Source organism: Columba livia, chromosome 21 (genome assembly GCF_036013475.1).
Source record: "Columba livia isolate bColLiv1 breed racing homer chromosome 21, bColLiv1.pat.W.v2, whole genome shotgun sequence".
NCBI lineage: Eukaryota > Metazoa > Chordata > Aves > Columbiformes > Columbidae > Columba > Columba livia.
In genome coordinates, this window is record NC_088622.1 from 2963186 (window position 1) to 2988721 (window position 25536).

The 25536-nt window shown below is 44.3% G+C and overlaps 1 protein-coding gene across 7 annotated transcripts in view; it reads right to left on the bottom strand.

The window, feature by feature from the left end:
- RERE (arginine-glutamic acid dipeptide repeats) overlaps positions 1-25536 on the bottom strand; it is a 166211-nt gene that overhangs the window by 109985 nt on the left and 30690 nt on the right. For 4 of the 7 annotated variants that reach the window (XM_065037951.1, XM_065037952.1, XM_065037950.1 and 1 more), the window contains exon 2: positions 5566-6036. In XM_065037951.1, coding sequence (XP_064894023.1) covers positions 5566-5890 — 325 coding nt within the window. In that variant the 5' untranslated portion in view covers positions 5891-6036. Of the gene's footprint in view, positions 1-5565; positions 6037-21012; positions 21285-21413; positions 21683-25536 lie in introns of those variants that run through there. The other 3 variants (XM_065037947.1, XM_065037948.1, XM_065037953.1) reach the window with 3 other exon arrangements.

Below are 25536 nucleotides of genomic sequence, written 5' to 3' on the forward strand. Positions count from 1 at the left end.
ACAGATAAAATTACAAGTTTTCACCTATAGCTGTTGTAGTCACACACACCAAAAAAAATCCCGTCAATAAAGGTTCATGCAATATTTATATTTCACATCCACCCTGTAACAGCTCCAAAGCACCACAGCTTTATAAGGTTTTTTTACTTTGCATTACAAGATGTTATAAAGTTCATTTAGTACACAGCATATGCTCACAAAGTTCACGTAATGCATGTTCCTTTTAGGAACTCTTGATTATGGCAGCCCATGGTAGTATTAACACATCTCCTTTCGTTAGGGACTGTTCTGATGAGCACAGAGGGGTGACTCACGGATCAAGTATTAACAATAACCTTAGAAAGTCTGCTCTAAAATTCTCCACTCGCACAGTTATCTGCTATGAAAACGCTATCACAATTCACACACTGACAAAGAGGACAAGAAAACCTCCCCGTCAGAGCCCTGTCCCCAGCGCCAGGTACCCCCAGCCCCCGGGGACAGTCACCTCCCCACTGCTCTTCATGACTTAGACACAAAAGCCGAACAAAGCCAGAGGATCCATTTGCCAGATCACCCTTGATCTGCACTTAAGGCTCCATCTGTCCAGGCCAGCAGCTGGCCAGCACTCAGGAGTAAATACCAGCTCTGGAAATGCATCTTCCCCCCCCGCGCAGTTTGGCTTATGCTTTCTGCTTACGCTAACAGCACATACACAGACAATTACTAACATGCAGTTAAGCAGTCGATGTATGCAGTTATGTAACCTCCTTTTTCTACGCTTCAAGCTGTTCACCTACTCACCCGATCTTTACAAACCACGCTTCTTATAAAAGTCTAAAACGCTGAGAATAAAAACTAATGACAACTGTTATAAGCAACAGCACAGAACAATAACAACACACGTCTCAGCTGCACGTGGAAACAGTTCTCTACAGACCTCAAGCAACTCCAAAGAAAATCCTTCTGCGATGCTTTTGTGCGTTTTGTTAACCCTCCTGACATGTTTAAAGACTCACCTACTAAACCAGGCTAGAAGAAATCTCAGCCCAACTACATCTTAGGTAAATGTAACTCTGGTTCGGCTGGGACTGGAACTGCATTGGCCACGTTCCGCGGGACAGACACTGATGGTCGGGTCTGCAGGTTCACAGAGAACAGGACCCAACACCTTCTGTGATCTTCTCATTGTGATAGTGCAATATCCCTACACCTGAAGGCTTCAAATCTCAGCCACAACTATTTCATAGCTTATGAAGTGCTCCCTTGGAGGAATGGCCACGTACACTGTAATCACAGAATGTATCACAGTGAAAAGCATGTAAGATCTCACTTTGGCACATCTGGTGACAACTGAGCAGCAGTATTTCACAACGGAGCATCCGATCTGTAAATTCTGTCTCTCTCTCCTTCTCCAATGCCTGTCCAGACAATAGTTGATGGGGTTATGGTGCCTCCTAAACTGCACTCAGGGACAGGAATCTAACAACACTTAGAAGTGACATCAACCTATACATCCAGAAAAGTTACTACTCAATTTATATTTTGCAGTAGCAATATCCCACTTCATACTAGTGACTGTGATTTTCCATGCCTTAAGAAAAGGCAACTAAACCAAAAAGTGCAACGGCTGTCCCAAACAGCGATTGCCCAAAGCATCTCAAAGCTGCAAAGAGACACATTCCTACTTTTTCTTACACCAGGCCAGAGGTTGCAGGATCCACATAAAGCTCATTCTGCCTCTTTTCCTGCACAATATCAAACTGCACTTTCCATATCTAACACTCTACACCTCTCCTTCCAGCCTCATATGCATCTGAAAACACGTTGGACAAAGAGGCTCTCGTGTCAGCGGCTCCAGAGCTGTTTGGGACGCCGGGAAGGCGCAGACCGCGCTGCTCGCCCCGCAGGAGCGTTTCATCTTGTGCCACCTCGTGCTGGTGCCACTTGCTGATGAGCTGTTCGTAAAGCTACTGATGTCACTGTAGAAACAGATCCTCCTAAGTCCTTTTAATTCCCGCAGATCCATTTAAATGTTTCTACGTCGGCAAACAACACTGTCCTCATCTTCAGGTGACATCGAGTCATCTGTTTTCCTGAGGCTCCAAATCTACTTAGGCTTTCATCCAGAGATTTGCCAGCCCAGCGTTCAAGGTGCCATTGTGATGCCATTACATCAGTCTGCTCAGTAGCAACAATATCCGTGGTATTACGTTCTGGGCTCTAATACAGTAATATCCCTTCCTGACGTGTCAAACACACTGAATTGGAATGGGACAGGACCCAAACAGCTTCCTCCAGCAGGAGGGGTGAGGAAAAATGTAATAAAATATAACAAGGGCAAGTGTAGAGTCTTGTATCTGGGCAGGAACAACCCCAGGTTCCAGTATAAGTTGGGGAATGACCTATTAGAGAGCAGCGTAGGGGAAAGGGACCTGGGGGTCCTGGGGACAGCAGGGTGACCATGAGCCAGCACTGGGCCCTTGTGGCCAGGAAGCCAATGGTACCTGGGGTGGGTTAGAAGGGGGTGGTCAGTAGGTCAGAGAGGTTCTCCTGCCCCTCTGCTCTGCCCTGGGGAGACCACACCTGGAATATTGTGTCCAGTTCCTATAGCAAAGCTGTTGAATTCCCCATGGGGTTTGGAACAGTTGGAAAAAGCCCGGACAGCCGTGCCAAAAGCACCTTAGAGCCACCCAAGTCCAGTACGATACACTGACAGCACTTCGGTACCTTCTATACCAAAAATCATACACAGGCCCGACTGTCTAACCCAAACAACAGGTGTAGTTCTGAAGTCTGGTTTGCATAGCAGAGTATCCAAGTGTTTAAATTCACATACAGTCTGACATTCAAAAACGCAGAACTGCAAAAAAACGTGCTACAAAACAAGAGCACCAGCTTCAGAGGACACCCAATTAGGAGCTGGGTGTTAACGACGCCGCATGTGCGTACAAACCGTATGGGAAGATCGAGCCTTGCACACTGTGCTCTATTTTGGCAAAAGCCAGGAGGATAGAAGGGAATAAATCTGCACTGGAAATGGAAGGAAATTCAGCATTTATAACAAATCTAATTGAATCTAAGAGGAGGAAAAAATAATCTCAGTATTGATGCAACTGTCTTATAACCATCATTTCCTTCTGCTGAGGAAGCCTATAAGCAAATCTCAATATACATTGCATGAGAAATATTAATTGGTTACCATGAGAGTCATTTTGACAAAAGCAACGTAAGAAAAAACTATTAGACTTGTAAGGAAACGAGGGGAGGTTGTGGGGGCTGAGAGAACAGATGGGGAAAGGGGCCACCCAGCTTTTAGGACAGGTCTGTGTGATCTCCAAAGATCAGTCACAGAGTGTTTCTAAGCTCTACTCTATAAATTTTAATACGTAGTTTAAAGCTTCACATACATTTATTGTATCTACGCAAGTTAATATGGACAGTATTTATACAGTCACAACATAGTGTAACCTTTCATTTGAAAAAATTCCAATTACCTATTGATTTACAGTTTATTTGCTATTACTCAAATATGGCTGTTGAGCTCAGTAAAGAAAAAAGTAATAAGTGTTGGATTAAGAAGTTTACAGCAATGGTGTAAATATATGAGATTTTAACCAAGGACAACTTAGTAAAAAAATGCAAACCTTGAACAATCACCCCTATCTGATAAGAGCATTTAAGTGAAAGAATAAAACAAAGGGAAAGGATTTCCTTGCCGTACATCCCCAGAGCCCTAAGCTGAAGGCCGCTCTCCGTTCTGCACCTTTCATTCCCATCTCGCTAATCCTTGCTGCGCAAGGCTCATTCATTTAAACTCTCTTAATCCCTCCTAAATTTCATGTCATTTGTACCCTTAGTTAAAAATACACCTCCCTATACGTAACCAGCCATAAGACAGATGCTAAAATTGCTTCAGAATGTATTAATGCACCAGAACGTGCATTCAAGATCTCACTCCTGTTAAGAAATTATCTTTTAAATACAATTTTAAAATTAGTATAGAAGTACTCCAGGCGCTGCAGCCACTGGGTAAACAGTGCTAATGCTTCTCCATCCTACTACATGGTAAAATTGAGATCACAAATCCATTTTCCACCTTAATTTCCAGCCAAGTCTTCTTGCAATAACGCCGGCGTAGCGCATTGTTCTGCTGGGCCCACACAACAGCTGTTCTTAACAGATTCTCAATTATTTTTCATCCTCTGATACTGAAAATAAGATTGTCACCAAAGCTTTTCCAGGCTCCCTATTGCTACTGCTCGGGCACAAAAATACAATATGACTCAGCTACAAACCCCCGGCCAAGAGAAAAACATCTCTGAACGGTTTGAAATGATAACTAAAGCACTTCAATAGATACGCGATTGTGACAAATCCTGGTAGATTTAAGTGAAAAGAGACTACAGCATTCACACGGAAGAACAGGTATAGAATTCAACACCCCCAACCAGCAGCATTTCCACCCATCTGATGCTGCTCACACATACAATGAGGATTTCAGAGTATTTACAGCAACTGCAACTGGATGGAGCATTTAGAGCATTCACATCTGTACTTACACAATGAGATTTTACTAGTTGAGATATACAGCACCTCATGGAAAAATGCCACGAGGTTTTACCTCATTCATTTCCATGGTTTTTAGTTCGAATCCATCTCTATTTTGCTCCAGCAGTTATTACAGCATACTGATCATTTTCCAGAGGAGTAATATAGAACTACCAGGGCCCTTAAGCCAGTGCTTTAAAGAGGAAAGTCAAACATAACCAATTCCTCGTGGTGGAACAAACAACTGCAATCACCACTTTTTAAATGCTGTGTAGATAAACACAGGCATTTCTACTCAAAACTGACGAGTCGAGCTGGCAGAATAACCTCATTTTCAAGTACAACTTCATTTGGAGGAAAAAGTTATCTGGCAACAACCACAGGTTGGATCTTGAAACCTGACATGAGGCCCTAAATGTGGATTAAGCGGCACATCCAAGACACCCAGAGCACGCTGCAAGTTCCTGCTGCTGTCCCCAAAACACCCCAGCTATTTGCTGACACTGCTGTGCACGGGCATTAGCTGGGAATGTGAGGCCGGAATCAACGGCGCCGTGGCTACGAGACCTTCACTCACTGGGTTTCTCTTTCACAAACAGAAGCCAGGACAGGAGCCCAACAACGAAACCACAGCTTGTCAGAAGCCCCTGTGAGAGCTGACACCTCTCCAGGCCGCCCAACCCAACCACCAGCTCAGAACAGCGTTGGAGCAAAGTGCTTCGTCCAATTTAATCTCAATATTCCCAGTGACACAGATTCCATACGATACACAGATATTTGATGTAGTAGTAAGAAAAAAGGGTGGCTTTTTTTCAAAGGGGAGCTAAGCGCATTCCAACAAATCAGATGTTACAAGATATAGCTAAAAAAACTTTTGCATGTGTATCCATGTTTGTCTCCAGTGGAAATGTGGCAGCCTGCCCCTAGGACAAGCACAATTTAAATAACCAGACAGCACATTGTGCTGTCAGCTGCAGCCAACTAACTGGTAGCTCTGGTGCCCAATTTCTTTCAAAGGAAACAAGAACTTCTTACCTCCGGGCCGGTATACAACATCATCCTCCGTGATGAAGGACGTGATTTCACCGTTGTCTGTTCTCTCGTACCGCGACTTCTTCTTGGGTGGTTTCTTCTTGCTCTTCTTCGTGGACTCCTCCGTGGTGGCGCTGTTGTTGTCATTGTCCTCGTCTTCGCTGTGGTCGCTCTCCGCGTAGTTCTTGGCGCCTCCCTCCAGCGTACAGCTCCGCCGAGGCCGCGAGTTCTCGCTCTCCCTCGCCTTGTCCCTCTTGTCTCGCTCCTTATCCCGGTCTCTGTCCCTGTCCTTCTCTTTGTCTTTGTCTTTCTCTTTGTCCGCTGTCATGATTCGCCACGTGCCTTCTTCTGTCCTCTCACGGCTGGGCCTCCGTGAAAGGTAGACAGTGAGCCTGGGCTTCAGTCTTCTGAATTTCTCACTCAAATCCAGGAAAAATTCAACCACTCCAACAACCCCAGCGTTTTAAAAGGGTTCTTGAAAGCAAAGAGGGGGAGAAAGAAGGGAAAAGCTCACGTTAATATTAAAAATTCTTTCAATTTCTGAAAATAAAAACAAAACCCCACACCTTAAAGCGATTCAGTACAGAAAACAAAGGACGGGAAAATGTCGCTCTTCTGAAGCATCTGTAGAGACGATAACTTATGAAGCACCTATAAAATGTCTGAAGTTATGACCATCCTCAAAAAGATCTCACAACTCCTTAAAGTATTTAATTTAGTGCAGAAATATAATAAGTTCTTGGGTGGGAAGCGCTCACGGAACAGACACATCGTTCCATACCTGGGGCTGAATAAGCAGCATGTGAGTAGTGGGGGAAAAGCCAATTGCAAGAAATGAAGAGTCTACAACTTCTTTTCTCCAAGCAAATGAAAAAGTTTAGCGAGCAGCTATGAATCAAACCACGGTAGTTACAAGCGCACTAACAAATCTCCTCCTCCCTATATCAAAACCACGACCTTTCACGCTTGCTTTACCTGTAACAGAACACAAGGAAACGGATTTTGTAACTCGTTACCTTCACACACTCAGATTGCTGCTGGGGAGTACAAAAGGAAGAGATAATCCCACGTGTTTTACTTCCCTGACCATCCAAAACAGTTCACATCAACTCCATTAGTTGTTCCTCCAACACAAGTTTGGATTTAAAAACACAATTGTGACGAGTATTTGCAAGCCCAGAACTATGGGCCTGGATCCCCTGAGCAAAACGGGGTGCACACGAGAGCCGCCTGCTCTGCTGGTTCGGGAACAACTCCAACTGAGTCCACTGGCTAGAACCCCATAGCATCAAAGTCACGGCCCTAAGAAGACTGAATGTTCATGCATTAAGCACCTGAGAAGGAAAAAGACTATTCTGATCGTTAAGAATTCGGCTGAGAAGCCAGCAGTGCCGTGTATTTGAAATTCCTTCACTTACACCAATCTCAAACTACAATACTCTCGTCCCTGTTGGCTGCTACTTCAGCACTGGAAACAGCCAGAGACACAAACTGCTTTGCTGATCCAGTTCAGGCGGTGGCTCCAACCTCTCGGGTGTTTCCTCAATGAACCCATCATGCAGGTAGGAAATGATTCTGTTTTCTCCCGTTTCCAGCAGCTGCCACGGCTCTGATAACACTCCCGGGGAATCCAGGGGAACTCCAGGAGAGCAGACTACAACGAACCTGTCAGTTGTCACAGAACCTCAGATCACAGCGATAGCAACGGCCTACAGGGACTCTAAGGAACGCTTTGAGTTTCTAGAGGCTGGAAACACCCCAGGAGCAAGCTTGAGGGGTTTCTTCCTATTGTTGTTGATACAAAACTCACTTCAGAGGCTAAATAATCTATTTGTTTTGAATTAAAGCTCTTTACTCTCCCAGGGCAATCTATAAATTACAAGTAGTTGCATCTCAACCTATGCACAAGAGATCTTTGTGGTATTTTCCCTTGTTACTAACACCAGAAACCAAAAGCAAACAGTGATTTATAAATCAAAGCGTGCACCCTGTGTTTGGAAGGATCTCTTCAACCACAGGAGCACAAAATATCCTGCAAGTGAAACAGTACGTCATCTATAAATTAAGCATCTGTATTTGGTCTGACATGCTCTTTATTCGCCCACCAACCGCACCACCCGCTCCGTGTCCAAAAGCTCCAATGTCCCCTAATCACTCTTGACCAACATGTAAATATTTAAAATACAATCTGCTGACTCAATGTAATTTATCAGTTACAGATGTTTTAGTGGGTTAAGCACTTTTCTCATTCTATATGGAATTATGCATGAATATGGAACCCATCAAACTGACATCATCACAAAAATCACAACAATATTGTGAACCTTCTTTTTTGTTCTCTAAAGTAAACGGGGATAACGATCAAGTATATTGCCAAACACAGTAATCACACAGATGTTTAAATCTGGATTAGGACGGTAGAAGCAAATACATTGAAAATCTTAAGTGGTTTTTGGCAGGCTCTGTCGCTTGGGTTTCCAGTAATTTTACTCACTGGCAGCTTCTCATTCTCATTCTAACAAACAACCACCAAAGCAGCTGCTTCTGTCATCATCCCAGAGAAGAGAAATTCAGGTTACAGCACCCCAGGTTGAGGAGTATTAACTGCCTTTGATCCTGGTTTACTGCTTCTTCCACAGGGAATTTTTAGAGCTTAATCTTGGAAAGAAGTCGTTTAAGCTAAAAGGGGAACATTAACTTTACAAGGGCTGAGACTCTACACAAAGGAGCGCAAGAATAGCCCCGTCCATTATTAGCTCAATGCAATTTGAAAATCCTGAGGGAAAATTTTAGCTTCGGTGCAACCACACTCAAAGATCTCTTTTATTTGTTGTTATTTAAGTAGAGCCACAGGATACATCCATTTATCCAAGTTGCTTACATCCAGGATGGGATAACTTATCTCCAGCCCGTATTCCAGCACACACTGCAGGTCCTTGTTATCCTCCACTGTTTACAAACCAGACATAAGCCAAAAACCACGTCTGCAGAACTACTCGCTGAAATCCTCTGTTCTCTGCTCTCTAGCAGAAAACGCAGATACCTACGACTTCAAACCAATCCAGCAGACACAATTTAACTTTAAACTTCATTTAAAATCTGAAGTGCAGAAGTTCATAATCATTCTTTTCAACTGCTCCTTACCCCACGTTCACCTGGTCAAGGTTTGGGGTTTTTTTTTTTCAGCGTTTTAAATTTGAATTAGATTTAAAAGACTCCGAGTCAGGAAAGCAGGAGCCTACTTGTACGAGCAATGAGTTCTAGGCAGATCTGGGCACTGTGAGTTATTTTAAGATGGTTAAACCCCAGTTACCCATTAGACACGGCTCAGAGATATTTGATCTATACACCTGGATATCATTATCAGAGCAAAAGGCACAAATACCACCTTTCCGCACATTAAGTACTTAAACCTCTTAACTAGTACTAAAGAGTCAGATTGTAAAGAAATATGAGACCAGGTCCCACAGAAACGCTACGAGACAAACAGAAAAGCACTAAGTACACAGGGTAACTAAAAATACAGACAAGAGCTCCTTTTTCTTATTTAAGCCAGACAGATAAATCTTTTAACAAGATTCATTTGATCATGTGTTACCACTCTCAATAAACACAACAGGACCGTTCTTCTGTAAGCTTTAAGTCTCCTATTGCAAGATAAAAGGGCAGAGTTTTCAGCAAATGTCAGATTAAAGAGCTATGTGCCGCAACCGCTGGAGTTCCAGGGAATTTTTCCTGGTTTTGATGTCAAGGAAGAATTTTAACTCGGTTTTAGCGCAAGGAATTAATATATATATAAAAAGAAAATGGCCCATAACGATTCCCTTATACACTCATAATTTTCTTCCTCTGTTCTCATGCACCATATGAGTCCCCTCTGAGGACTGTGCTGCTCTGGTTGGTATCTCAGCAGCTTTCCAGCTGTTCAAGAACAGCTGCCTGTTCTTCAATGGGACCAGCCTGTGACCCCCCTGGAAGCAAGTTTGCTGAAAAGCCTTTTTAAAAGCTCCCTCCAGTGAATAATATGCCGCTTATCAGTTGTCTTCCTTATCTCCTTCCCTGGCATTTTGAGTTTCTAACACAAATATAGCACTGGAACACTCGGCCAGGGATGGCCATTAGGAGTTACATATTTACAGCCCGTAGCTCTTGTAAGCCCTGGAAGCACATGCAATTAAAAGCGTGTTTTGTTCACTTTGAACTGCTCTCTACTAATCATCCCCAAATGGCTGAAGCAGCCGGTGTGCCCAGAAACAACCCGGCGCTGGCTCCAGCAGCATCTCTCACATCAGGAGCTGCTTCTCCTGACAACCACCTTTTTTTTCTCCCTGCTATTTACCCAACTTGACCCGAGAAGAGCAAAACAAGAGCTGTCCTGTTTCTGGGCCGCGCTCCGCTCCCAGCTGTCAGCTTCTAAATCACAGGCTGTAACGCTGTGGACCAGCGATCTGCACGTTCCGCCCTCACATCAACACGCTCCGATTTGGGATATTGGGGCATCGTTCCGAAATCCAGATCCAGCGGCGGCTTGACAGGTGAGCTATGCAGGATGACAGCTTGATAAGATGGTAATTCCCACTCTTCAGCACAATGGTGTTGCTAGAAAAGCTTAAAGGAACAGGAAGAAACAAGAGAGCGAAGGAGATTCCTCCCAAAAAAATCAAAGCAGCGTTTCACAAGGCAAAAAATAAATTCTGCATTTGTCAGCAGAAAACAACAGGCTGTTCTGTGCATCTTCACAGTTACGCTTCCAAAGGAGAAACATTTCATTGCATTTTACTCAAGAATGTTTCAAGCATCTTTAAATCCTCCCCCAGAAAGCAGCCGGGTTTACCCAGCAATTGTGAGGACTTGTAAAGACTGGGTCTAAGAGAGGAAAGTAACACTTCACTTTGTCCTATTCCAGTCGGCACAGGGCAGATAGGACACCTATCTACCCATGAGAGACCATAAATCCAGTAAGTACTAATAACATTTCACAAGACCTTCAGCTTTGCGCACAGAATAGACTGAAAGACCAGGTGTAATATTTGGGGTGCTATCAGCTCCTACCTTCTCCAAAAACAGTCACACAATTTAGGTACAATATTCACAATGACCTGAGAAAAGCTTTGAGGACAGCTGCTTTTAGCCAGTTTTACACATAGGCTTCCATAAAAGTCATGTAATTCCAAATAAGTCACAATTTCCCTCCGCTTTAGCTCAAGAGCAGCAGGATAAAAATCAATAGAGTCTTAGAAAGTTTCTGTACTCTCAATAAGGTTTCCCAATCTTAACAGATGAATTAGCCAGACTTTCCGCTGTCTGTGTTCCTGTGTGGTGAAGGATGTATAAACCAGCAGGGCCGACAGCGGAGCCGTCTGCACACCCACTGCGGGATGAGGCTGTTAGTTCAGCCACCAGCCCAACACTCATTTATCACGCTGGGACACATAAAACACCAAAGAAAAACCCCTCCAAACCCTCTGCCCTCTTCACCTCGTGCACATTCCGAGCAGCTCAAGGGCCACTTCAAAACCAGAGAGCAGCCGAGATAGAGAACTAGGGCTGCAGCGCAAAAACCCAGATCCCAGCCCACCGGATTGATCCGCTCCATTCAGACGTGACACTCAGAACTGCTCGAGTCATTTTAAAAGGTGCTTTAACAGCCTCTATAGCCATAACATCTGGGAACAGCGAGCCACAGACAGTAAATATGAAGCCACGTATTTATTTCTTTTCCTCTGAAGTCATTCAGGCTAATGTAAATGATTACTGCACTATAGGTCTGGAGTAACGTAAAGTAGCCATCCCATAACGCCATTAAAAAATAGGACTTTTTAATATGTCCATGTAATGCAACACAGCTCCTTCAATTTAAAAGGTTGTTAGGGGAGAAAAGGCCCAAGGGACCTGTAAAGAGCTGCTATTGTAACAAGAACCATTATCTGGGGAATTTAATGTCATTTGGAGCCAAGAAAACATCTGTATTATAAGGTTGCTTAACAACATTTAAAACAGGGAAAAAAAGTTAAACAAAAAACTTGTCGTGATATACAGCAGATCATGCTGAACAGATTCTACTTTTATCTGGCAGATTCACTTTGCTTTGCTTTCCTTCCAGCAACCGTATCAAACCAGATCTGGATTCCCAGGATAACTATTCAGCCAACAAAACCCAGATTAGAGACAAAACGTGAGATTAGGGTGGAGGAACCTAAAACAAAAGCAGTGGAAACCATTCCACAGAATCCCAGAATGTCAGGGGTTGGAAGGGCCCTGGAAAGCTCATCCAGTGCAATCCCCCCATGGAGCAGGAACACCCAGATGAGGTTACACAGGAAGGTGTCCAGGCGGGTTGGAATGTCTGCACAGAAGGAGACCCATTGCCCCTTGTCCTGTCACTGGTTGTCACCGAGAAGAGCCTGGCTCCATCCTCCTGACACTCAGCCTTTAGATATCTGTAAGCATTAATGAGTCCCCCCTCAGTCTCCTCTTGTCCAGCTCCAGAGCCCCAGCTCCCTCAGCCTTTCCTCACACGGGAGATGCTCCACTCCCTTCAGCATCTTGGTGGCTGCGCTGGACTCTCTCCAGCAGTTCCCTGTCCTGCTGGAACTGAGGGGCCACAGCTGGACACAATATTCCAGGTGTGGTCTCCCCAGGGCAGAGCAGAGGGGCAGGAGAACCTCTCTGACCTACTGACCACCCCCTTCTAACCCACCCCAGGTACCATTGGCTTCCTGGCCACAAGGGCCCAGTGCTGGCTCATGGTCACCCTGCTGTCCCCAGGACCCCCAGGTCCCTTTCCCCTACGCTGCTCTCTAACAGTTCATTCCCCAGCTTATACTGGAACCTGGGGTTGTTCCTACCCAGATTCAAGACTCTACACTTGCCCTTGTTATATTTCATTAAAATCACCCAAACGAAAACTAGATCAGGTTATTTTTGGAAAACCCTTTTAAGGAGCAAAGGCAAAAAAACTGGTCTTCAGCCACATGAACTGTTTTATTTAACTCCAAGCAACTGCCTGTGCATTTGAAGTACTCGAAATGGCAGAATAACTGCAGGGTGGGCTCCTCAGATGAGCTGGCGGACCAGACATTTCCACTGAAATGTGGCTGTAATTAAAGCAATTTCTTTCTAAAGAAAGCAGCGTCCTCAGAGTTACAGACACCATGGCCAAGACTGAGGAAAGCTCTAGCACTGCGTAAAATTCCACAACAGCGGAAACAAAGAAATGGTGCTCTTTCAGTCCTGTGACAAAGGGGGGGAAAACAGCACAACATCATCAGAACAAGCAATGGGTATTAACAGGGCAGAATTTTTGTTGTCCACCATTTTGACATAAACATCAATACAAATGATATTTCTGCCTAGTGAAACAGTCTAATTTCAGCCACTGGTCTCATTTTCTCCGAGGAGCAGCTTATTTTGGTTAATGACGGAGCCGACGTCAGAATTTCCCCGCACAGCCTCTCCTCCCCGGCAGAAGCGCTGTTGTAATCGGGAGATTAAGGGGGCTTATTCATGCGTGAAATGCAGCTTGATCTCCGTCTCGTATTACAGACGGTCTACAGCAAACGGTCAGCATAGTCTTCATAATTTCACAACACTTAACAACAAACTACATCTCGCTCCCTTTATTGCACCGACAGGAAACAGTAACAAATACTTGAGCATTTAAAGTAGTAAAACCTGACTAGTGGAAGTTCAACCTTTGGTCTTCACTCCTCAGCTACACAAGCAGGTTCTGCTACGAGGCAGCAGGAATATTATTCCAAAAGCAAATATACACAATGCTCTGTACACAAATAGGCGCAAGCACAGAAGTTGTGAGACAGCTGCACTGTTTCGACACAATTTTATCTGCAGTGACCCCGCACAACAGTTCATTATCCTGCTATATTCTCGCTAAAGATTTCAAAACACACGTTAAAAGGTATGCGGCAAAAAGGGTCTGTGTTTCAAGAGATCACGTGAAATGGCAGCGAGCAGCTAATTAGGAAATATTCCCTCTCTTGATGTCACCAGTTTTTAAACACAAGAGAGGAATCACACAAATCGCATAGATTTGTTTCTCTTGACAAATAGCAAGAACTATTAGGTTATCTTAACAGGTAGGATCATGGAGTAGAATAGACAAATGAACACAACGAATTGTCTATAGTCGCTTTTAGATGAGTCAGGAAAGCAGTAACATTCGCTCCAGCGCCAAATAACTCCTACTACAGCCCTTGTAGTACAACTCAACAGTTACAGCCAAAGCACTGGACACCAGGTGCATCCACGGGAGTGACAGAACAGGTCGGATTCACCACTGACACCAAGATTAGCCTTGATTTTCGAATTCAAGACAGACCACAATAAGCTTATTTTCATCACATTCATAAAACATCAACATTTACGCAAGCGGGCTAATTCTAAAGGTTGCCTGACTTCCAAAACTGCTTTTCCAGTGTTTCAAAGCCTTAAGGTTAGACCCCTAAATCCAGTGCACTGATACGCGGGGCTCAGCAGAACCACAGACTGCACTAAAACACATCACGGGCTGTTATTCAGAATTTTAAAGACCTTCCGATTCTTTATCATGTACTTTCCTGCCCAGCAGAAACTATTTCTACAAAGCAGCATCCATTCTCATCTGCGTTATTTTAATACAACAACCAGAGTGCATTTCACCCAACTAAACCACAGCAAGGACACAAGAGCCGTCGTGCGACTATTTGTGAAGAAGGAGCGGTTCACAGTCCCACGTATTAGGTGTTTCAACGCTATACATGACATTTCTGCCCGTCTCTGCTACAAGAACAATTGGATCAGTAATCTGCCACTAACGAACCCGTTTCAAAGAGACTTCACGACTGGCTGCGTCTTTCATGAGAGGAGGAAGGAAACGTTAAGAAATGCTCCAAGTGATTAGTCTGCTTCTAATCTAAACCAAGAAGTAGTATTTTAACACTGCATGAAATAACTTCTGACTCTGGTCACGCTTTAGACATTAATATAATTTCCACTTCCAACAGTCTCGGTAGATACTCAAACTATGACTAAAGTAATGGAATCTCATGTAGCAGAATGAGGCAATATAGTTGAATTAATGTGTTTAGGGCTGATCTTATAAGCTGAGAACAATGTTGGAAAATTAGACCATGCGCGTGGAATAATCCATGCAAACAATTATTAAGCCACAAATGGAACCTGGTGGCCTCACAACAGCACCACGTCGCGTCATTTGCCACCAATAGTGGCTGGGAATGGCAAAGGGCCACAGAAAACAAACTGGCCACAGTACTTGTGCCTTATCCTGCTTAAACCCAGGACTGTTCATCCTTAGTGCACTGACATTCTGACAAGAACAAGAGACCTGAAACATTTAAAGAGAGGAATGAGCACAAGAAACAGAAAGAAAGTAAAATCTCCTTAGCTTTCCTAATGACATGCTAATACTTCATGACATCCTAATACTTCATGACATGCTAATTAAGACCACACAAGCCAAATATTATACTGGAAATACCTTCAAAAGAGGAGGTTATTTTTCCTAAATGAAGCAGTATGACATTCCTAACTTTCTTTTCAAGGTAGAATTTTCAGCTTAGACACCAGTAACAGCCCCGAAACGACATTAAAAGATGGGTAAACCTGTTTGCAGTCTGTAGTGGACAGGACTCCAGGCTGAGCGGAGCACCGCTCATTGTTCAAATCACTGTTTCAGACGGCCTTTACTCTTTATAACAAACTAGGATTACCGTATTTCACTTGTTCTTTCAAATAAAAACCCCAGGTGATCATTTAGCAACCAAAGGCAGCAAAACCAATTAGATTATTTATTATAAATGTGACGCAATAAAGTTCTACTTGTACAAACATACCTTTGAAGGTTCTTATCTACAGAGTTTCTATCACTCGCTGCACACGAGCATTCAACAACAGAACACTCCGGAGTTCAGAAGGACATCAAGTCAACGCTTATCCCTGAAACACCAACCTCATCAGGAGCTGCTTTCAAAATACTACAGCAGAAAATGCACCAAGCAACCCGAGCAACTGGGACCTAATTAAACCCATCCAAGCCTTGAGGGACCAGCCTGTTTTCTCCCCAGCCTCTCCCATGGGACAGACACAACCAGTGGGAGATTTATGACGTGCTGACTGGTTCTACACGTACGCTGAATTATGACCTGGCCTGTGAATCAGCCTGAACTCTGGTTTAAGTGCATGTCAAAACAATTATGTAACTATTTTTTTTTAATCCAGAATAGGGAATCCATTTTTATGTATAGCATTTTAGTATCAACCGTCACAAGGCCAAGAAAGAGCAAGATAAACTCACCTAAAAGGTACTCATCAAGCTCTCAGCCCAATAGCAAAGCGAAAACTTGCTCATGAATTTTCACCTGTGCTTCAAAACAAAAATAAACTGAAGTCGCCACATGCACAATTTAGACTATAAGAGGCAGGAAAAGTTTCCTGAAGATAATCATGGGGAAAGTTTCTATTATTCATCCTCTATCCCCATAATCATCTATGGGACTCCACCACTTGTTTATCTACTTAACAATAGTTTATATTTACTCTAGAACTCCCATGAAAGCCAAGTCTCAACAAACTTAAGCTACTGGGACATTTCCAGTGTTCAAACTGCACTAAAAAGCCCATTTTGAAGAAAACACCCGTGTTTCTGACCCGCTCGGAGTTCCCTGGAACCCAGAGATACCTGGAACAGCAACGCGAAACACGCTGCTTAGTTCAGTATTTTCAGCGGGTATTTGAGCAGCGTCAGCTGAATATAACAGAACAAGATAGTTAATTTACCTTTGGCATCGGATATACCAAAGTGTATCCTCACAAGTGAAGCTCTCGGCTAAAGGCACGGGTTTAAAAACATTTTATACCAAAATATAACCGTATACAGCAGCACTTGTGCAAAATGCCAAACCCTCAAGTTCAGCATGCACATGTTCAGCTTCCTTCTCATCTCTATTAATGACTCCACACTTTACACCAACTACAGACCCAAGGTGAAATGATATTATCAAGAACTGAAAAACCTCACAGAAAACCTATATAAACAGATGGCATAATTTGGGGTTTTTTTTAATGCTACTTAGCATTTACAGCCGGAAGTGGCAAAAATCTAACACGCAAATTAGAAGATCAACACAAAAGAGGACAATGCTGTTTCTTTTAAAGACAGGCAGTCATAATGTTGAAACAGACTGCAACCAATTTTCATACACTATTCATAATTACTTTATTACACTGTGAAAGGGTAATCTGTTTCCAAATGATCTAATAACCTTGGGCTGCTCTTAACTCTCTATACGGGCTGTAACCACGAGCACAGGCCGGGTCTCCAACTTTAAGCCAATTACAATAGTCTAATATTAAACGTGCAGGTTAGATGTGTCCTTCCTCACACACTCTCCCACAAACCAACATAAAAGATCACCTAAGAGCATTAAATTAATACGCAGGAACTGCTATATATAACAAATATCCATTCCCAGCTCTAATCTCACAGGAATAGCTTTATTATGAGGAAAGGGAAAACTGATTTCTGGCTCCTTTGTTAGATTTCAATAGGAAATGGAGCAAATACAGCATGTTTTGACTGTTTGGAAGAGTAAATTGTACAGGGATCTGTTGCCACATCAAACTTTAAAAAATAAAGTCCCCAACCGTAAGTGCTTGAAGCATATTGACTATTATATTATGGTTTGGTCATTTTCACCTTATCTTGTAATTTAACTACCTGCTGAGGCAACTTTTAGTCATCACGGACTAAATCCACGAAACTTCGCAACATGAAAAAATACCAATAACTAAGTTCCCAGGTGTTTGGGTTAAAATACCTATTAACATTACTCTCTGCTGGGTTCCAATGGTTTTCCAAGCAACATATGGGGAGGGGAAGCAGAAAGGCTGTGAACTTCCCAGGCAGAGGAAGGAACGTATTGATCCTGGTGTGGGTAAATGAGCTAATTTTGTAGACTGATTACATTAACGGGCTGACAGCTCCTAAAGCAACATCACTGCTGAGTTTCAGAAAGCTGGCAGAACCTCCCCTCTCGCACCGGAGCCACTTGGACAGTTGTGTTTCTAAGGCAATGCTGAGTGTTCTTCACACAATGAAAAACTCTGTTTAAAAATCCATGCAATGACTATCAATATTAGACATTCACATCAGAGCACCAGGTAGCTTCCTATTCCAGGACTACACTGACGGAGATACCATTTATCGTATTTACCCTTGAAATGCAAAATAGAGCTACTCGGTGTAAGTCATTTACTGATCTGAGTCTCGCCCTTTAAAAACAAAGGTTCAAAGCAGCAGACGTCTTGGCAAAGACATCACAGCTCACAACAATTAATAAAACTACCAGACAAGCTTGTTGACCAACCTGATCCCGTCTGAGCGCCACCACTGTACTGAAGCAGCCAAAGCTGCTCTGTACCCTTTACAGAGATCAAAGTGCTGAGCGTCTGCATCAAACACCACAGGCTACACGGAACTCCTGCTTCCTAATGCCTACAAAACGCTGCTACTTCTATCTAGTTTTCTGCATCTCTTGTCTGCGGAGCCAAGTGCCCAACAATTATCACACCCCTGAGAACGAACTCTGGGGTGCCCTTGTAGCTCCGCTCCCAAACTGCTTTTGTTTTCTGCCCGGTGCATTCAGCTGAAGTAGAATTAGAAATTGTTTAAGTAAATGAGTCCGGCTGCAAATGCTGGCTGTTCAAAACGAGCTTCACTCATGCTTTTGATCCCCTGCTTTGGGGACCAGGGTGACAATGGGGCACAAGGCCAACAGCTGGGACCTGTAACAACTCCAGTCAGCACCTTTTAATCCATTCATCTGCCAGAGCCCGGCCCCATGCTGCACTGAAACAGCCTTCATCTGAAAATCACTTGGCCAAAACAGCATTTCATTATCATCTCAACATGTATCTATTTCCACACTCTGCCTTCGTAACTGTGCTGTTTGTTTTTACCAGTAACCAGATCTCAGGTGAATTATCATGTTATCAGTATATACCACCAAATTACAGAAATGCTGGTTCTCAGCGTTTTACAAACTGCTTTTACCCCTAATTCAGCATACACACAGTGCCACCACAATCTCTCTATCACTTGACAAATTCCCAGAACGAGGCAAGAATAACATAGGTACAACTGACCCAACACTCAGAGCTGGCTCCATAAACTGTACATCCATTAAAGAACACCACGCCATCTGCCTAAAAACCTCAGGTGCCCAAAAGGAATGGCATTGTTTCTACGCTTTCAAAGTGGTGGGTTTTTTTCCGGACAGACACCCTTTAAGTCCTTTATCTACATACAGGTCAATCACTACAGCAGGAACTCATCCACAGTACAGCAGAAAATACATTAAAAAAACACACTGTACAATTAGGAAGTTTGAGGTTCCTTCTGGCTACTCTTAAGCACAAAAACATGTAGCATAACCCCCCTCAACCCCAAAAAAAACAAGGAGGTTTGGGATCAGACTACTAATGAATAGCTTGCTCGCTTCCCCAGCACACAAACCCACACAAAGCTCTCTCGCCGATGAGCTGCTAACCACTCACATCACAAAACAAAACCCCGTCTTGTCACCTTTACATAAATAAAAGCAAAAGAGGGGTTGAGAGACACATCAAGAGATTCTCTACAACCTGCAATAAAATCGCAAAGACAGTGGAACTGTTCTGACAGAACAGCTGTACACATCATTATGCTAATTAAAATTAAAGTCTCATCTACTTAGCATACAAGCAATTCACTGAACCTTAGTGACAAAAGGAAGGAACCATTTCCTCAGAGGCACCATCAGGTCCAACTTAACAAGTTGTCCGCTTATGCTGAAGGCCACAGCCTAAAGGAGATGGAAAAGTATTTAAGAAGCAGCTCTGGCTATTTTAAGTAAAACAAAGCACTATCAACTCTAAAACACACACAAAGGAAGTGGTAGGATGGATTACGTCAGCCCTCGCCTCAATTCATAAATCCGAACCGCAAAACAAGACAAATTCTTAACTGCCTTTCTCTGGAAACAGGGTTACAGTGAACACATGCACTTTATGTCTTAAAACCCGTTACGGACCGACACTCGCTGACGCATCACTTTGAAACAGCCGGGGAGGGGAGAAGTGCTGTAATCCCGGCGGTTCCCGGTGCCAGATCAAATACCAGGGCAAGAGCCGCTGCCAAGCGCCAGCCGGAGCACAACGAGCACCCGAGCGCTCTGGCCTCAAAACCACCTTCCACCGCTCCCAGAGATCTTTAGAAAATGCTTTAAACACTACGAAATTACAGGCTTGGATAAAACAAACAGCAGCTTTTAAATGCTGCTCCCACACAGTTCTCGACTTGCTGTCAGGCAGCTAAAACGTCTGTCTTGTGATAGTCACTAGGCATAAGCATTCAGAAATGCGATTGCCTGTAAGAACAAAAACTGACAAAAATGCAGAGTTGGTTGCACGTCTGGAACTAATTGCCTGCAGATTAACGGCTTTACATTGGAACAGTGCTCGCCTGTAGGGTTTCAAATCCAGTTTACTTTAAACTGAGTTCCCAGAAGAAACATATTGATGGAGCATCTGAAAGCACACTCCGCTAGATTTCAACCTTCCACTTCATGCCTAACGTTTAAGGGGAAAAAAAGTCACCTTGTCAACTGCTGTTTCCAATGCCATGCAATTAGAGCAGCCCCATCTGGCTGCGAGGCCATCCAGGCACACAATGCCCCACGCAGGCACAGCCACATGGGCTCAAGAGCAGCTTAAAACCAACCGCAAAACAAAGCAGAGCTGGTTTCTTCCTCAGGAAACAAAGTGGCTAAGCAGGTCTCCTGTCGCTATCTTAAAACACCATTAAACAGCGCTCAAAAAGTTACACCACACATCGTACCAATTAGTACTTCAAAGGCATTCCATTTTATCAAGTGCAGGGAAAAAGCACTTTCTTTCAGGATGAGGAAAATGCAGCTCCTTATCTCATCTGCTTAAAAAAAATAATTGAACACAGCACTCTGTTTAGCTCAACTGTTTATATTTAGAACACAGAGGTAAAAGAAACTCCAGCAGTCTGAAAGCATTCTGAACTCCTCAGGCCAATAACAACTATGGCCTCACCTACCGACTGCATCCAACTTTGTCTGAAAAAAATAGAGTAGCCAAAAGGGGAGAAGAGAATTAAGTCAGGCGTTTCCTCCACCCAGGTGTTTTTGTGTTATCATTGGCTAAGTAACAATTAGCCAACTTTAAGACCAACCTTAATTTTCCTCTTGGAAATACAACGTGTACACAAGAAGGCACTAAAGTTACCCCATCAACGTGGTCTGGAGCCCCCACTGCACTGACCCCCAGCTGCGATTTCACCAGCAGACCCCAGGTCCTGCTCCAAGAGAAAGCCCCACGGCTCTGACCCCCACAGGGGACACTGACCCGGGTTGGGGGGACACTCACCCGCCAGCCCGGGGCTCGGGCTCCGCAGCTCTCGGAGTGAACACAACTCGCCCACAGTCGCTGCTCCCGCCTGACCCCGGCGAACCCCGTTTCGCCCCCGGGGCGCACGGGGTGTCGGGGGCGGCCGCGAGGACCGGGAGGAACCGGGGACCGGGAGGAACCGGGGCCCGGGGCCGACGAGAAGGCGCAGCTGGCGAACAAAAGGAGGCCCCTCCGCCTCGCAGCCGGGCCGGGGTGCGGAACGAGCCGCCTCGCCCGGGCCCGCCGGGTTTTCCGCCGCTCCCCCCACCCCCGGTCAGCAGCGCGGCCGCCGCTCCCCGCCCGGCACCGGGAGGCGGCGGAAAACCCGGCGCGGAACCCGCCCGCTCCCCCGCGCCCCGCCCGGCTCCGCTCTCACGCACCGGCCCGGCCCGGCGCCGCTTCCCCGGTGCAGGCGGCGGGGACGCACCGGAGAGCCCCGCTCCTTCCCCCGGCCGCCGCCTCTGCCTCCGCCCCGCTCGGCCCCGCCGGAACCGGGAGCCCCGTGATTGATGGCAGCTCTTTAATAGCGTGGTCAGCTAGAAAATGCATCTGCAAGCAAGATATTGAGGAGGCGAAGCATCGCCGGGAGTGATCAGCGGCTCAACATCCCGGAGCTGCAGCCAGGAATATTAATGCGAGCTGAGCTCCTCGCCGCTCCAAACGCTGATCAAAACACACAGGGGGTGGGGAAAATGCAGATAAAACAGAGGGGTGGAGGGAACACATCCACACACGGCGTTCAGCCCTAAGATGGATAAGGAGGAGATGCCTGTCCGGTGTCACATTAAAAGACACTTCTACACGAGGATTTCTGCTGGCAATGAATTCAATTAGTAAGCCATTTTGTTTAAAATCCTTTCTACATCATCTTCCCTCCCCCCACATTAGAAACAGAAATTCAACTGCTCAGCAAAATATGTTCCTTACAATTGCATTTAATTGGCGATTTTCAAAAATAATATTGATCCTTTACTACGTGTCTTCATGCAAACCTGTAACTTGTCTGAATCTCAGAATGTCTTGCACTGTTCTTTAAAACCACAACCATGACCTTTCAGCTGCGAGGACCAACTTAATTTTAGAGCCAAGCTTTGCCATTTCCCTTGCAGAATAAAATGCAAAACAAGTCATCTATGTAATCCATTACCTGAGGGCAGCGTATACTCTTCCCTGCCAAGAAAATCTAGTTCCTAGCCATGCAGTATTTTACCTATAAAATAAATACGGGTGTACGTGCACCTTCTCAGAGCTGGTTTTACGAAATTTTAAAAATAGTAATTTTTTAAAAAATAATTATCAAGGTTCACCGACCCAGTTAATTAGAGCAACACCCTCAAGTACTGTCTGCCAGCTTATTCTTTCCAGATGCTGTTAATTGTTTGTACTTGGATATTTGCCCTCTGTTTATCCACAGATATTCCTACCATGTTTTGTGCCACAGCACGAGAGACAAAGGTCCAACTTCAAACATTTATTCTGTACTTTCTAGAAAGAGCTGCCTAAAACCACTAAGAGAGCTGAAGCAGCTGATTAATTCTAACGCCCCTGCCACACCGCAAGGCTGCGATGATCAATACACATTGAAGAGGGTGCCCAGCACAAGCTTCGCTCCTGCAATATTCATCGTACAACAGCTCCTGACCCGGAGCCCGTCTGCCAAAGAACTGGTTTGAAATAAGCTTTGTAATCAAGGAGCCGTGTGATAGCTCCAGACCTGCCAGAGCTGCAATTCAATGCCCAAGTCAGTACAAAGCAACCACATTGCACTTATCCTCACTTCAATTTTCTCATCAAATGTGACCTGACACCTGGCAAATCATACAAGGAACTTACTGCTCCAGTGTGTATTTAAATGAGTGTTTCCTTCTAATGACTTCCAAACGAGCTTTCCAGCGGTACATTCATTCAGGCCAAGTTCCATTTATTGGAAAAATAGAATTGGATGGTATTTGTTCTAAACCACCTTATCCCTTTAGGATAAGGACCCAGCCCGCCTGGACCACAAATCTTGAGAGCGGAAAAACGCACCTAATTTTTTTTTAGTTGTATCTGTAGAATTTTTTCTACTTCATTAGGACAAAAGTTGTTCAAGCAGTGCAGAGCAGCGTCCAGCAGTTTGAACGCAGCAACAGAACTGGAGAGTATTCTGGAGTCTCAGACACTGTCTTACAAATCCAGCTTCAGAATTTGGCAGTGAAATCATCTGAAGTCCCATCTGTTTTCCTACAGCATGTTGGAGACTCTTGAATGAAGAGAACGGCTACAGCATTCAATCACTGACACCAGAAACAACTCAACTTTCACTAATTGGCTTTCCTATGAGATATGGAGATCTGCCCCCATTTCACAGACTAAAATAAAACACATGCACAGGGTACAGCCTCCAGCTCCAGTTTGCAACAGGGACTTATGTTGTCATTTGGAAATCGGTAATAAAATATGAAAAATCTTTTCCTGATCATGCGATGCACCTTTAGTAGTCACAACATTATCAACTTACAGTAGCATTTCTTTTAACACCATCACTAAAAGCACAAGTCTGAAAAAGGGGGGAAAAAACCAAGTTACACATACAGAAAACACATGGAGACCGCTTAAGCAAAAGCTGCCACAAGGGTTAGGCAAATATATTGGAGAGAATGAGACCCAGGACAGGCTCGAGCAGAGATTCCCTGAATTACAACAGCTTTGGAACAATTGCTACAGGCCTCGCACAACACGTCATTGTGTCTGGTCCAGCGTGCGTTAGTTATCTGGTGTCACACAAGGAAATCAAGCGCAAATCCAGCGCAGCGAAATCCAGCCCAGCTTTCCTGGCAGCCTTCATTTATCAAAACAAGCCTGTCATGTTGAGTACCATTAACAGATAATGAACACAGACAAGGGATGCGGTTACAAGCAAAGCACTCCGCATGCTACAGGCCTAAGCACGCAGCCAAGGGAGCTGATATTTATTATAAACATTATAATTAAATAGAACACCTAGCTGAAAAAAGTTAAGGTCGTGACAATAAACAACAGAAGCTGGAAATCTGAAAAAAAAATACGGCTTTGACTTGCTGTCAGTAATTCCTGATATTGCTTAAAGGCATTGTACATGTTCACATAAACTGTCGCTCCTTACAGCTCAGGACTGGAAAACACCCGTTAATTTGCACTTTTCATTTTGAGCGCTTTCTGTGAATATTGTAACACTTTGTATACGGTACCTACACCCTGCAGCTCAAAGACTGAGCTGGAGAAGTGACAGACAGCACGTCTTCAAAGGGCTGGAAAACGGGCGGCTTTCTAGACATACTACTCATAACAAACAGGAATAATTCATAACTTTGCACAAGTCCTACCATATTTGAAGAATATTAAATGCAGATATACAAATTCAAAGAATATTAAATACAGGCACACTCCCTCCAAGCCACAAGACCTATTGATCAGCAGCATTCTCTGCTGCTTCCAACAGAATTTGCCAAAGTACAAATCGACATTGCATCCACTAAAAAAACTGCTCCAAAGGAGCAATTTCAGGTCTCCCAGATATGTACACACTTGAAACACTGACCATAAACAGGTTTAATGAGAATATACAGATTCAATCGGTAAATTAAGTTTGGGTTGCCTTTTTTTAAGAGACATCCAAGACAAAGAGGTCCCACAAACACTTAAAAGCAGCTCACTCTGAACTCGTGCAATTAACTCACCCCATTAACTTTTCTTTTTTAAAGCAGGTTCAAGTACACTGTCTGGCTTGCACTAATTATTACAAATATAAGCCTTCGACTTTTAAGAACACATGGAGATGCGTTCTTAACAAAAAAAAGCTAGCACAACACTACTGCCCAGCTTAGGCAAGCAACAAGTGCCACATTAAACCCCTGCTAAGCTGAACCTATTTTTAAAAGGGGACTTAACAATGTCTTCAGAGCTCCATGTAGATCAGGCTCTCCCTTTGGATTTGGTGGCGGGTAGAGCAGGTTCAAGGAGAACAAGCCACCAGCTTCATATTATTGCCACAGCACTGTTTCCTGGTTTAACATCACATAGAATTATTTGGGTTAGGAAGAGACCCTCAGGATCATTGAGTCCAACTCGCTCTAGCACTAAACCATGTCCCTAAATGGTTGGAGGCAGCCAGGTTTTTATGGCTTTAACCTTGACCCCAGTGAGAATCAGGCCTGCATACTGAACCTCCTGCTCCCTTTAGAAAGGACTCTCTTGTAAAATTCCTTGGTTGGTTGGTTTCTTGCTTTGCAGGAGCTGTTTTTGATGGAGGATGGAGAGGGATTCTGTCACTTGTCTCTATAGTTCCATTCCTCCTCCTCTATGAGGGGCAGCACCGTGCTGCCATTGCCCCCTGTATTCATCAATAAGTCACAGGTCACCACAACAATCCCTGATTTAAGAGCCCAGTTAGCCCACTGGGGCTCCACTGGGCAGGCCACTAATGTCATGAGGACTGGGATGAAGTGACAAGCTTGCCATACATTCCCAGCTACAATCACAAGG